We start from the raw sequence: 13,089 nt of genomic DNA on the forward strand, positions 1-13,089 counted from the left end.
ATTGATCCACACTACAAGAATCATTGATTTACATAATCAACCCCTATATACTTAATTAGTCTCTTTTGATAACAAAATTAAATCAAAATTAATTCTTGATCAATGCTAATTAAATACTAATATATTATACTTAATATATATTAATAAACCATAAATAACCTTATTCTCAAAAATTCCACCCTATAAAATTGCACTGGTGAAGGCAACTGAAAAGGACCATGCTACAATCGGGTCAAGTACATCCCAGTTATAGTTATGGGCTTAGACACCAAATCCAACAGTCTCCAACATGGATAAGTCTAATAACTATAGCTGCCAATGGAACTTTAGGATTCGACTTAGCAATCGTAAGCTTTCAAAAGCTGCTGTCAACTCTGACCCAGTCAGTGACACATCCTTTAGATAAGGGATCATATAATCCTCTATTATTAAGATATCAGTTGTACAAATACATGAAACAATGTCATAATTATTATCCAGAAGTTTGTTTCCCGATTTCCGATTCGTCTGACATAGAACATAATTGAACACATCAATTTAGTTCTGACTGGGCCCGACACTTAAGTCAAAACATAATCATCGAGGGGCCTAAGATATAACTTTTAATCCTATTAGGATAAAAGGAACAAATAAATTTCGACATTATATGCTTCTACTAACTACTCATTAAATCATGCACAACGTCGTGTTTTATAACATCAAGTTACTGATGTGTTTTCGTGCCATCAATGCATAACCAACTTGTAGTCAACAACTCACATATCTTGGTTTGAAGACTTAAATGATATTATCATCGCACGATCACTCGTGATAAATTCCATGAAGTGATTCACGTGAGCGCGGGTTGATCCAATACTCAAATCTTATTTCAGAAGTACGCATGAATGGTGTAGAAAACTTGTTGCGATGCCTAACTCCTTAGACAATCTACAAGCCAACTCATGACAGTCTTCTTTCATACCTACTTCCAACGTATGATCGATTGTGGATAGTTTGTATAAATCTTATTATTCTAGAAGTCAAAACATGCAAAGTGAAACAATAGTAAACGATTGACACAAGACAGTAACTTTACATATAAATAAAACTCCTTTTATTCAATCATCAAATGTCAATTACAATTTAGTTATTACAAGTTTCGGTTTATCTAATCACTAAAACTAATATCGTCCCTCAGTCCAATGCCCCTCGCATGCTGCAAGTGCTTAACCCTAGTAAGTCCCTTTGTGAGGGGATCTGTTGGGTTGTCCTCTGATGATCCACAAGGTGTCCTTCTTCTACTTGATGTCTTATGAAGTGGTACTTTCTGTCGATATGTCTGGATCTTCCATGATCCCTCGGTTCCTTGGTTAAGGCAACCGCCCCTTCGTTATCGTAGAAAATCTCCATAGGCTCCTTTATGGATGGAATGACTCCAAGGTCTCCAATGAAGTTTTTCAACCATATTGCCTCCTTGGCTGCTTCGCTTGCTGATATGTACTATTATTCACATGCTAAATCAGCTACAATCTCTTGCTTGGAACTTTTCCATGTCACTGCTCCTCCATTCAGGGTAAAAACCCAGCCCGACTGAGAGCAGAAATTATCTCTGTAGATCTGAAAACTTGTGTCACTATACCTTGTCACTCTCAAGTCATCACTACCACCGAGGTTAAGGAGCCAATCCTAAGTCCTCCGTAGGTACTTAAGAATGTTCTTAATTGCAGTCCAATGAGCTTTACCAGGGTTCCCTTGATATCTGCTGACCATGCTCAAAGCAAAGGCCACATCAGGGTGAGTACAAGTCATAGCATACATGATTGAACCAACTGCAGAAGTATATGGTATATGACTCATTTATGCTATCTCAACCTCTATACTCGAACTCTGAGTCTTACTCAGTTTGGTATTGCCTTGGATAGGTAAGTCACCTTTCTTGGACTCCTCCATGCTGAAAAGTTTCAACACCTTATCCAAGTAGGTGGTCTGACTAAGTCTTATTAGTGTTTTACTTATGTTTCTCAATATCCTTATCCTTAGGATATAGGTAACTTCTCCAAGGTCCTTTATAGCGAAACAGTTCCAAAGCTAGGACTTGACCTCTTGCAAGGTTGAGATGTCGTTTCCTACGAGCAGTATGTCATCTACATATAGTAACAGAAAGCTAACTATACTCCCACTAGCTTTGACATATACACATAACTCATCCTCGTTTCTCGAAAATCTGAAACTCTTTGACTTTCTCATCAAAACAAAGATTCTATCTACGAGATGCTTGTTTAAATCCATAAATGGATTTCTTAGGATTACACACTCTATTAGGGGGTACTTTGCATTGACAAAACCCTCTGGCTGACTCATATAAACATCTTCAGCCAACTTTCCATTAAGGAAAGCGATTTTGACATCCATTTTCCATATTTCATAACTATGAAATGTAGCTATGGCTAGCATAACCCTTATATATTTAATCTTCACCACTAACGAGAAGGTCTCATCATAATCAACTCCCATATTTTGAGTAAAGACCTTCTCAACCAGTCGCACCTTATATGTGTGTATATTCCCATCATGCCGGTCTTCTTCTTGAAGATCCATTTGCACCCGAGTGTCTTACGGCCCGGTACATTGTTAATAAAGTTCCAAACTTGATTGCCATACATGGACTAAATCTTGCTACCCATAGCCTCTTTCCATTTTGCAGACTCAGGGCCTGCCATGGCTTTTTGTAGTTATTAGGTTCATCCAAATTTACCAGTGTCCTATCACTGGTAAATGTATCACCTTCAACTGTTATATGAAAGCCAAATAACACAGGTGTAACACTAACTCTATCTGTGACAACCCGAAATTTCCATTCAGTCAAACCCTAAAAGTCAACCACTTCATATCATAAGTTAATGTCATTATTTCTTATTTTAAGAAATTTAAAGTTCGTATGATTATTTTAATATTATTTTTAAACGAACAGGTGAAAGAAACTACCATCTCGGGTTTTGAATTTTAAAAACCGCAAACACCTCGCGTCTTAGAAGTTTGCGCCCAAACTATTTTGTTTGGGTCGAAAAATCATCCCAAAAATCCATAAACTCATGCTTATCCATGAGTTTACTCCCCAAGTCTAGCCATTTGTGTTTACTCCCCAAATACCTAAAAGAGTAAACTCCAAAAGAGGATTTCAAGTATCATCCTAGATTTTATTCCAAATCTTCAAACTAGTATGTGTTCTAACCATTTCAAGTTGGTTTAATACTTAATCTAGTGTTTGTGCATCTATTCATCCATTCATTTATGTATTTTGTCTAGATTTCCAAAAACACCAAGAACATACACTAAGTATTCTTGGACTTTTAGCTCAAATCAAGCCTCCTAATAGTAAGTACTTCCATCCTTGAGTGTTATTAAGCTAGTATTACATTTAAGCATCAAGAAAATAAGCCAAGAACACAAGGTTTGAGGTGTTCAAGGTCCAAGAATGTTATTGGGCCGTAAACACCAAAAATGGCACCAAAGTGTGCCTAAGTCTTTAACTAGCCCTAGTTTGATGTTTAAGCCTTACCTTGACATGTTTAAACCTTCCATTGATGTGTTTAAGCCTTGAAAAACACCAAAGACCAACATTTATAGGTGTTTACGGTTTGGGGATCTCCCAAAACCATAAACACCCTAAATTGTGTTTAAATGGGTCATACTCCTTCCTTAGGCCTAAAAACTAACTTAGACAATTACCTAGTTGTGTTAAGGACTTGTGTGACAACCCAAAATTTATATTCTGTACAAACGATATCACTTCAATAGTAGTTATAGCAGTCACAAATAATTTTCAGACTTTTTGCGTAAGTTTGAGTAATTCAGGGTTTACACTTCAGGAAATATCAGGAGAGTGGGTGCACTAGGGTTTTGTGCAACACTGTTATTCCAACACTCTATTATATTAGAGATCATTTCAGGAATAAAAATATTTTCTGCCAAAAATATCTCAGGACTATAAATAGAATTCTGAACCAAATTCATTCATTATTCACATTTCCAACTAGAGAAAAGCCATTTTCTCTCTCACGGATCTTCGGGTTTTTATCCCAAATCGTGAGTACCTCTTTCTAGTAGTGTTAGAAAGCTTTATATGTGTTTATAACATGATTTAGAAGGCTAAATCACTAGATCTAGGAGTTTACTCCCCAAGGTGTTCTTGGGCGGTAAACTCCTGAAACAAAGCCGAGACCGACCCTTGTGTTATTCAACTGCCTTAGACTCATATGTATGTGTGTTAGGGACAAGAAAACAACCAAGAATCACCCAAGTTTGGGAGTTCACGGCCCAAGAGTTTCTTAGGCCGTAAACTCCCTTTTCAAACCCAAAATGGCGTTTTAAGGAACCCAAAGCTTTAAGACTTTTATCAAGACTTGTTCCCATTTAATCTAAGGCCTTAAGCACATCAAAATCACTTATCAAAGTGAGTTTACGGCCAAGACTTTGTTCTTGGGCCGTAAACATGAAAGAATGGCACCAAAGTGTGCCTAATGTCTTCATATGCTTGGAATAAAAGCCTAGAACTTATACCACCTATGCTTGATGAAGAGGCCTTTAGATCAATCAATATATCAAACAATGACAGTAAGTAAGAACAAGAGGATTTCATGAAGAAGAAAACTTTCACTAAGAAAGATAATCTCACAAAGAGATTATCGTGTGCACAAAGCAGCGATTAGTCTTTGTGAAAGGCGTAACCATTCACAAACCTATACAAAAGATTATATACTGCTATTCTAGACAATCCCTACAAATCAGGGATACGCCAGCTAACAAATTTATGCTAACTATAGAAACAAGATAAATACAAAATCTGTTACAATACACTGAATAAACTAAACACGCTGAGCTGCTTAAGCACTGATGCTGATACTGAGATACACGCTGATGCTGAGGTCTGTTTTAAACATTATCATATTTCAAGGTTTGACCTTACAATCTCCCCCAATATGATGATGTTCAAAACAAACTAAATTAAAACACCTCTGGACAGGAACTCTTCATACTCAGCTTCAGCTTCTATTTTTACTGGCCAGTAAGGACTATCCAGCAACTCTTGTCTTCTGTTCAGCAGCTCCATGGCAATAAGGATGTGAAACTCTCCGGAGAGATCTTGATGACTCATGCACATTTTCCTTAAGCCATCGAGATGAGTGGTTGGAGCCTTTGGGATCTCAGCAGTTGGCTGAAAACACATCTTTCTGTTTTTATCAAGATAGAACATCCCGTGTTCAGGAGCTGAGATAAACTTATGCTGAACCGGATCAACACTGATGGGAAGAGAATTGTTTATTTCACTAGCACCAAAGTCCAGAACCAATACATCTTCACCATCAACTTGAAACTTGGTCCTTCGAGTTCTAGGAACAGATAACCTTTGGCCTTGATGTTGAGGTCGTTCTTTAGGAACAAGATCCAAACACTGAACTTTCTTGATCAGCAGATTAAAAGCACAAGTCAGTTCCGAAGAGTGATCTGAGGTTTGCTTGGATGCTAGTTCGAGTAGTTCCATCCATTCAGAATATCCATACTTGATCAGCTCATCCCTCTTGACAACTTCAGTGTATGAGTGCTGAGGACCTTGACGAGTGATCAGCAACGTAAGAATTTTCTCGTTTCGTGGTTTGGAAGCTTTAACCTTGATGATATTATCAACACACACTCGTCGTTTGAGAACGTCTTCAAACCTCTTTCGATCAATCCTGTCAAGAACACTGGCAGTCTTAGGCTTACTAGGAGAAGGCTGAGAAGACTGAGCTTTGGACTGAAATTCCAGGAATTTCTGCATCTGAGCTTCAAAAGATCCTTTGGCCTGAAGTTTGTGCTAAATAAGAGATTCATCATCTTGAGCAATGTTCTTTAGAAGCTGAGCTTGATTAGCTTCATCAAGAATTTGCTTAACTTGATCAGGAGACATGTTCCATTCAGTCGCAAGATTTGATATACTGACTATGGACTTGGGTTTCTTAGCAGGCAAAGAAGTATCAGTTTGAGAATGAGCCAAGTCATTATCTGCTACCTTACGCTTTCGAGAAAGCGGATGAGAGTCTTCACTGGCAACGTCCGAATCTTCTCCTTGGACTGGAATAATGGGATCAGCAACAGGATTGACTGATCTCATGTCTGGACACTGAGATTCATTATCAAGATCATCAGAACTTTCTTCTTGAACTGGAATAAGAGGATTAATGAAGTTCATATCCAGTATTTGACATTCATCATCTGGTTCATCATCATGCTCACTATCTTCAACCAGCTTTTCAGTAGCTACTGGACTATTATGCCCCGCAGAGTCAGACTTATGCGTCGGCATGGGTGATTCAGGCTGAACAATTTCGGTGTCTCTCTCTTTTGGTTCATCATCAGCATTATCATCAGCATCAGCAGCATCATCATCATTATCTCCCCCTTTTTGAGCATCATCAGATTGGGGACTAGAGGGAGGAGTATGCAGGAGAACTTCCTTTTTGAGCATCATCCCGAGTCAGTGTCAGAAGTTCAATAAATGCTGAAGCCGGAATTTGAACAACTGAAGTAGCTGGAGCTGCTGGAGAGTGAGGAGGCATCCCCGGAGAATATTGGTGAGCTGCTGGTGACGGTTGCTCCCCCTGAAATTGTGGATTCTCTCCCTGTGAGGGATGCTCCCCCTAAGATGGTTGCTCCCCTTGACTCATTGAATCCTTTGGTGCTGAGGGAACTTTCTCAGTATCCTAGACGATATGATGAGAAAGTTGAGGAGAGAAATGACCACCATCATGTGGTTCATCCTCTTGACCAGCATGATCAACATGGTTACCATCAGCGCCTCCTTCATCAGTGTCAGCGGTGAGAGAAGGAACAGTATATGTATTTGCAATCCATTCTCTCATCCTATCAGAGATTCCAATGTCAGAATCCAGGGGATCATCTTGATACATGCGAATAGACATGCGAGGACATTGGATAGGATTTCCAGGGTGTGAGAAGTAGTCTGCAGCGAAGAATTTATCAAGCACAAGAGCAATCCAGCATGGAAAAGGAACATGATCAGCGCGTACATTTGCACGAAGAAGCTGAACAAGTTGATCAAAGAATAGGGCCCCATAATAAAGTCTTTTGTTGAGAAGAAGTGAGCAGACGACTCGTTGCTCATAATTACTCAACTGATCACCACTTCGAGACTTGTGACCCACACACTTGCACAGAGCACCGGTGAAAAATTTCCAACCTGGGGTCATACATTGGCGCAAAATAAGAGCTGATCGAGTACCAGCCTTTGAGTGATCATATCCCTGTTGATCAAACATACGTCTACACCGTTCAATAGTAGGAGGTTCAGAGAAAGGTTCAAAGATAGGTAACCTTAGGGCAGCACTTAGAAGTTCTGCGGTGATGAAGACAGAGTGTCTGCCACGACCAATGGTCCCGGTAATGGCATTGTTGTCATCATTGACAGTTGCAGTGTAGTAGAACTCACATACTTGTTCAGGGAAGAACTCTGATGGAACGTCACTGATTGCGTATCGTAGGCGGCAGGAGGCTAAGAAATTGACGAAATCATCGAGTCCAAGACCTCGATGAACCTCTGGAATATCAGGGTTGAAAACAACGTTTGTGGCCTTGATGTAAATTGGAAGAGGAGGAGAATTTGGGGCAGGAACTACCCTTCATGAAGTGGAGGAGTAAGTGAATAGAGATGCCACCATTAGAGAGTTTTTAGAGTTCTAGGGTTTTGAGGGAAGTTTAAAATTGTGGAAGGAAAGTTTAAAACAAGGGTGAAAGAGGTTTAAATGTGGAATGAAACGGGTCTTTAAAAAGGTAATGATTATCTTCATCAAAAAGGTGATGATTATCTTCATTAAAGATAACGGCGTATACTAACAACCTGTCAGATCAGAAAATAGCCGTTGGGTAAAAGAGCTGTTGACTGAAGGTGAAACGTCAATCAGTGTTTGCGGAAGCGCTGAGATCAGAGTCACAAAGGTTACATGCTGAAAATATTTCTCCGTCAATTCAAGGTACAACTTGCTTAATGGGGCTAGCAAGGAGATTGGTGTGTGTGTGATAGATACTAGTTACATTATCTAACCATCGACACAGAGTGTTGTGACTTTATTAGTGAGTGGTTAATCTTACTGAATCATTAGACACTGAATGAGAAGAAGGTAAAGAAAGGATTGTTGCGTGTGATAAACCTTGGTGTTTTGGTCTAACCATCGGCAAAGATTTTTAGACTCTCATCAGTGTGTGTTTTTGATGGGTTTTGAGCATTCTAACACTTCCTAAGTGTACATGCAACCCTAATAACCTTGGATCTATGTTTGTCTAATTATCATGCAAAGTTGAATTTCCAAGGTTATATTCCTATCTAGCATACATGGGGAACAATTTTACTTGAATGAAAGATAGAATAACTTACCTTGTTGTTGCTTATGTTCCTTGAAACCTTGTGAGCCTAGCACCCCAAGTGTGATGCCTCAAATGCTTCACACAACACCAAATGCTCTTGGAAAGACTCTTGAGATAATACACACTTCTCAAAATCGGCCAAGCCCTCTAGTTTCTTTTGTCTAGCCAATTTTGGTGGAGAATATGCTTCTTATATAGTGTTGACACTTCTAGGGTTACACCATGTAAACCCTAATGTGTCATGACTCTTCATTTCCATGACCCATGGGTTTGTAACTCCCATGGAGCATCCTATGGGTAGAACCCAACTTGATAATCCATGGAGCCTCTTAGCCCACTATACAAGATATGGATGATTTACATAATCAACCCATATATTTAATTAGTTATCCTTTGATCACTTAATTAATTCCAAATTAATTCTTTGATCAACTAATCAAATATTATTATTAATATATTAGAACTTATAATATATTAATAATCTCCAAGTGTTATTTCTCTCATTTAGTCTATCCAATTGCATGGTGCCATGCAACCCAAATGGACCATGCCGGGTCGGGTCAAGTACAAGCCCAAAATAGTTATGGACTTAGACACCTTATCCAACAGTCTCCCACTTGGATAAGTCTAATAACTATATCTCTAGTACTTCAGGAACCGACCGGCAATCGTAGCTCTTTCAAGGTCTCTCGGAACTGAGAAGATGATGGTACGCCATTTAAGATAAGTGATCATATAATCCTCCGTTCTAGATATCAGCCGGACAAATACATGGAACATAGTCTTGCTTATTGTCCAGCATTTGTTTCCCGATTTCCGATTTGTTTGACATAGAACTTAATTGAACACATCAACTTAGTTCTGACCGGGCCCGGTACATGGGTCAAAACAAAATCATCGAGGGGCCCAGATATCAGCTTCTAATCCAAGAAGGAACAGATAAACTTCGACTCATATGTTTGTTCTACCACTCATTGAATTACACACAAAAGTACGTTTTATAACATCGAGTTACCAATGCGATTTCGTACAGTCAATGCATAACCAACTTGTAATTAACAAATCATATCTCTAGGTTTGAAGACTTATATGATATTACCGTCTCACGATCACTCGAGATAAAATTCCATGAAGTGATTCCAGTGAGCGTGGGTTGAGTCCAATGCTCAGAACTTATGAGCACTCATGATTGTTGTAGCCTTGTCCAAGACCTCTACAACCAAACATGACAGTCTTGATTCATATCTACTTCCAACATATGACCGACTGTGGAGGTTTGAATAATATGTTATACCAAACAAAAATTATTCTAGAAGTCAAAACATGCAAAAGAAATATAGTAAACGATCGACAAGAGATAGCAACACTTTACTCATAAATAAAACATCTTTTATTCATCATCTAATGTCAATTACACTTTACAAATTTCTGGGTTATCTAACTACTAAATCTAATATCATCCTTCAGCCCTATGCTCCGAGCATGCTGGAGATGCTTAACCCGAGTCAGTCCCTTTGTGAGAGGATCTGCCGGATTCTCATCTGATGATACCCTCTTTGCCACGAGGTGTCCTTCTTCGATCCGATGTCTAATGAAATGGTATTTTCTGTCGATGTGTCTGGATCTCCCATGATCCCTTGGTTCCTTGGCTAAGGCAACAACACTTTCACTATCACAGAAAATTTCCATTGGCTTTTTAATGGCTGGTACAACTTCAAGGTCTCCAATGAAGTTCTTCAGCCATATCGCCTCCTTTGCTGCCTCGCTAGCTGCAATATACTCTGATTCACAAGTAGAATCTGCCACTGTCTCTTGCTTGGAACTCTTCCAAGAAATTGCTCCTCCGTTTAGGGTAAAGACCCAGCCCGATTGAGAGCGGAAATTATCCCTATCAGTCTGGAGGCTAGCATCACTATACCCTACAACTCTCAAGTCATCACTCCCACCGAGGGTAAGAACCCAGTCCTTAGTCCTCCGTAGGTACTTGAGGATATTCTTTACCGCAGTCCAGTGTGCCTTGCTAGGGTTCGCCTGATACCTGCTAACCATGCTCAAGGCAAAAGCTACATCGGGTCGAGTACACGTCATAGCATACATGATCGATCCTACAGCCGAAGCATAAGGTGTTCGACTCATTTCTGCTATCTCAGCCTCAGTGCTAGGGCTTTGTGTCTTACTCAATCTGGTGTTACTCTGGATGGGTAACTCTCCTTTCTTGGAATCCTGCATGCTGAATCGCTTCAGCACTTTATCCAAGTAGGTACTCTGACTAAGTCCAATTAGTCTTTTACTCCGATCTCTCAAGATCCTTATCCCTAGAATATAGGCAGCTTCACCAAGGTCCTTCATAGCGAAACACTTCCCAAGCCAGGACTTTACTTCCTGCAGGGTTGGAATGTCGTTTCCTATGAGTAGTATGTCATCCACATACAATACCAAAAAGCTAACTATACTCCCACTAGCCTTGACATACACACAAGATTCATCTTCACTCCTAGAAAAGCCAAATTCCTTGACCTTTTCATCAAAGCAAAGATTCCATCTGCGAGGTGCTCGCTTCAATCCATAAATGGATTTCTCAAGCTTGCACACTCTATTAGGGTACTCGTTGCTGACAAAACCCTCTGGCTGACTCATGTAAACATCTTCAGCCAACTTTCCATTAAGGAAAGCGGTTTTGACATCCATCTGCCATATTTCATAGTCATGAAATGCAGCTATGGCTAACAGAACCCGAATAGACTTAATCTTGGCTACCGGAGAAAAGTTCTCATCATAATCCACTCCAGGAATTTGAGAGAAGCCCTTTGCAACCAGTCTAGCCTTATAAGTGTGTACTTTACCATCCATGTCAGTCTTCTTCTTGAAGACCCATTTGCACCCTACTGTCTTACGACCTGGTACATTTTCAACCAAGTTCCAAACTTGATTGTCATACATGGATTGTATCTCGCTATCCATAGCCTCTTTCCATTTAGCAGACTCGGGGCCTGCCATGGCTTCCTCGTAGCTGTTAGGGTCATCTTGACTTACTAGTGTTTCATCACTAATAAGTGTCTCACCTTCTGCAGTAATATGGAATCCATAGTAATGCTCAGGTGCACTCCTAACTCTCGTGGAACGTCTCAGAGGTACAGATTTGTCAATTGGCTCAACAGGAGTTTCCTCCTCAAGTTGAGGGCTAGAGTTTGAAGTTCCTTCACCGCTTGATTCTTGAATTTCTTCAAGATCAATTTGCCTCCCACTGTCTCCTTGGCTTATAAACTCTCTTTCTCGAAAGACTCCTCTTCTTGCTACAAAGACCACATTGTCACTAGGTCTGTAGAAGAGGTAACCAAAGGATCGTTGTGGGTAACCGATGAAAATACACCTCTCGCTTCGAGGTTCGAGCTTATCATGAGTCTCACGTCTCACGAAAGCCTCGCAACCCCAAATCTTGATGTGGTCTAGTTTAGGTACTTTACCAGTCCACATCTCGTGAGGAGTTTTGGCAACTTTCTTTGTAGGGACTAGATTAAGAATATAGGCGGCAGTCTCTAAGGCATACCCCCAAATTGAGATTGGTAGCGAAGCTCGACTCATCATGGAACGAACCATATCCAACAAGGTTCGATTACGCCTCTCAGCCACACCATTCAACTGTGGTGTCCTGGGAGGTGTCAATTGTGAGACTATCCCACATTCCCTTAGATAGTCGAGGAACTCTGAACTAAGATACTCACCACCATGATCGGATCGAAGCATCTTAATATTCCTGCCCAATTGATTCTCGACTTCCTGTTTAAATTCCTTAAACCTCTCGAAAGTCTCTGACTTATGCTTGATCAAGTAGACATATCCATATCTACTATAATCATCAGTAAAAGTCAAATAATAACGATTAGCATCCCTTGTGGCATGTTTGAATGGTCCACACACATCCGTGTGTATAAGGTCCAACAAACCTTCACCCCTCTCACATGAACCTGTGAAGGGTGACTTTGTCATTTTTCCAAGTAAGCATGATTCACAACTATCACCTGACTTTAGGTCAAACGACTCCAAGACTCCATCTTTTTGGAGTTGGCCTATGCGTTTCTTGCTTATATGTCCAAGACGACAATGCCATAAAGATGCTTTATCCAAGTTATTATTAGTAGAATCAATACACAAAACATTATTTCCCAAGTTATCTACAACAGATACAGCTTCATACACACCATCACAAGGTAATGCTTTAAAATAAAAGACATTATTATAGAAAACATCTATAGAACCAACTTCATTATTAAATGAAAAGGTAAACCCTTGTTTGTACAAAGAATGAAAGAAAATAATATTTCTTGCCATTCCTGGCGAATAACAACACTTATTCAAATCTAAACTAAACCCACTACTTAGCGATAAAGTATAAACTCCAATCTTGGTAACAGGTATAGCTTTCCTATTCCCCATGATCAAGTTTATTCTTCCTTGCTCCACATCCTCACTTCTTCTTAGTCCCTGCAAGTCACAACAAATGTGAATACCACACCCGGTATCAAGGACCCAAGAATTAGAATGGGGTGAGTTATTAGAAATGATAGTGTAAATACCTGCATGGTTGGGTTTAACTTTCCCATCCTTCACATCTTGCTGGTATTTTGGGCAGTTCCGCTTCCAATGAGCTTTTTCATGGCAATAGAAGCATTCAGCCTCTTTTGGGTCAGAAGA

At 39.8% G+C, this 13,089-nt stretch overlaps 1 protein-coding gene across 1 annotated transcript; it reads right to left on the reverse strand.

Annotated features, from left to right (window-relative positions):
* Window positions 1-5,833: 5,833 nt before the first annotated feature.
* LOC128132140 (uncharacterized) lies at window positions 5,834-6,487 on the reverse strand. The gene is made up of 2 exons (XM_052768204.1): window positions 5,960-6,487; window positions 5,834-5,875 (listed from the first exon to the last, which is right to left on the reverse strand). Exons 1-2 carry the CDS (start codon window positions 6,485-6,487, stop codon window positions 5,834-5,836), a joined length of 570 nt encoding a protein of 189 aa, XP_052624164.1.
* Between the last annotated feature and the right edge of the window lie 6,602 nt (window positions 6,488-13,089).

Source organism: Lactuca sativa, chromosome 2 (genome assembly GCF_002870075.4).
Source record: "Lactuca sativa cultivar Salinas chromosome 2, Lsat_Salinas_v11, whole genome shotgun sequence".
NCBI lineage: Eukaryota > Viridiplantae > Streptophyta > Magnoliopsida > Asterales > Asteraceae > Lactuca > Lactuca sativa.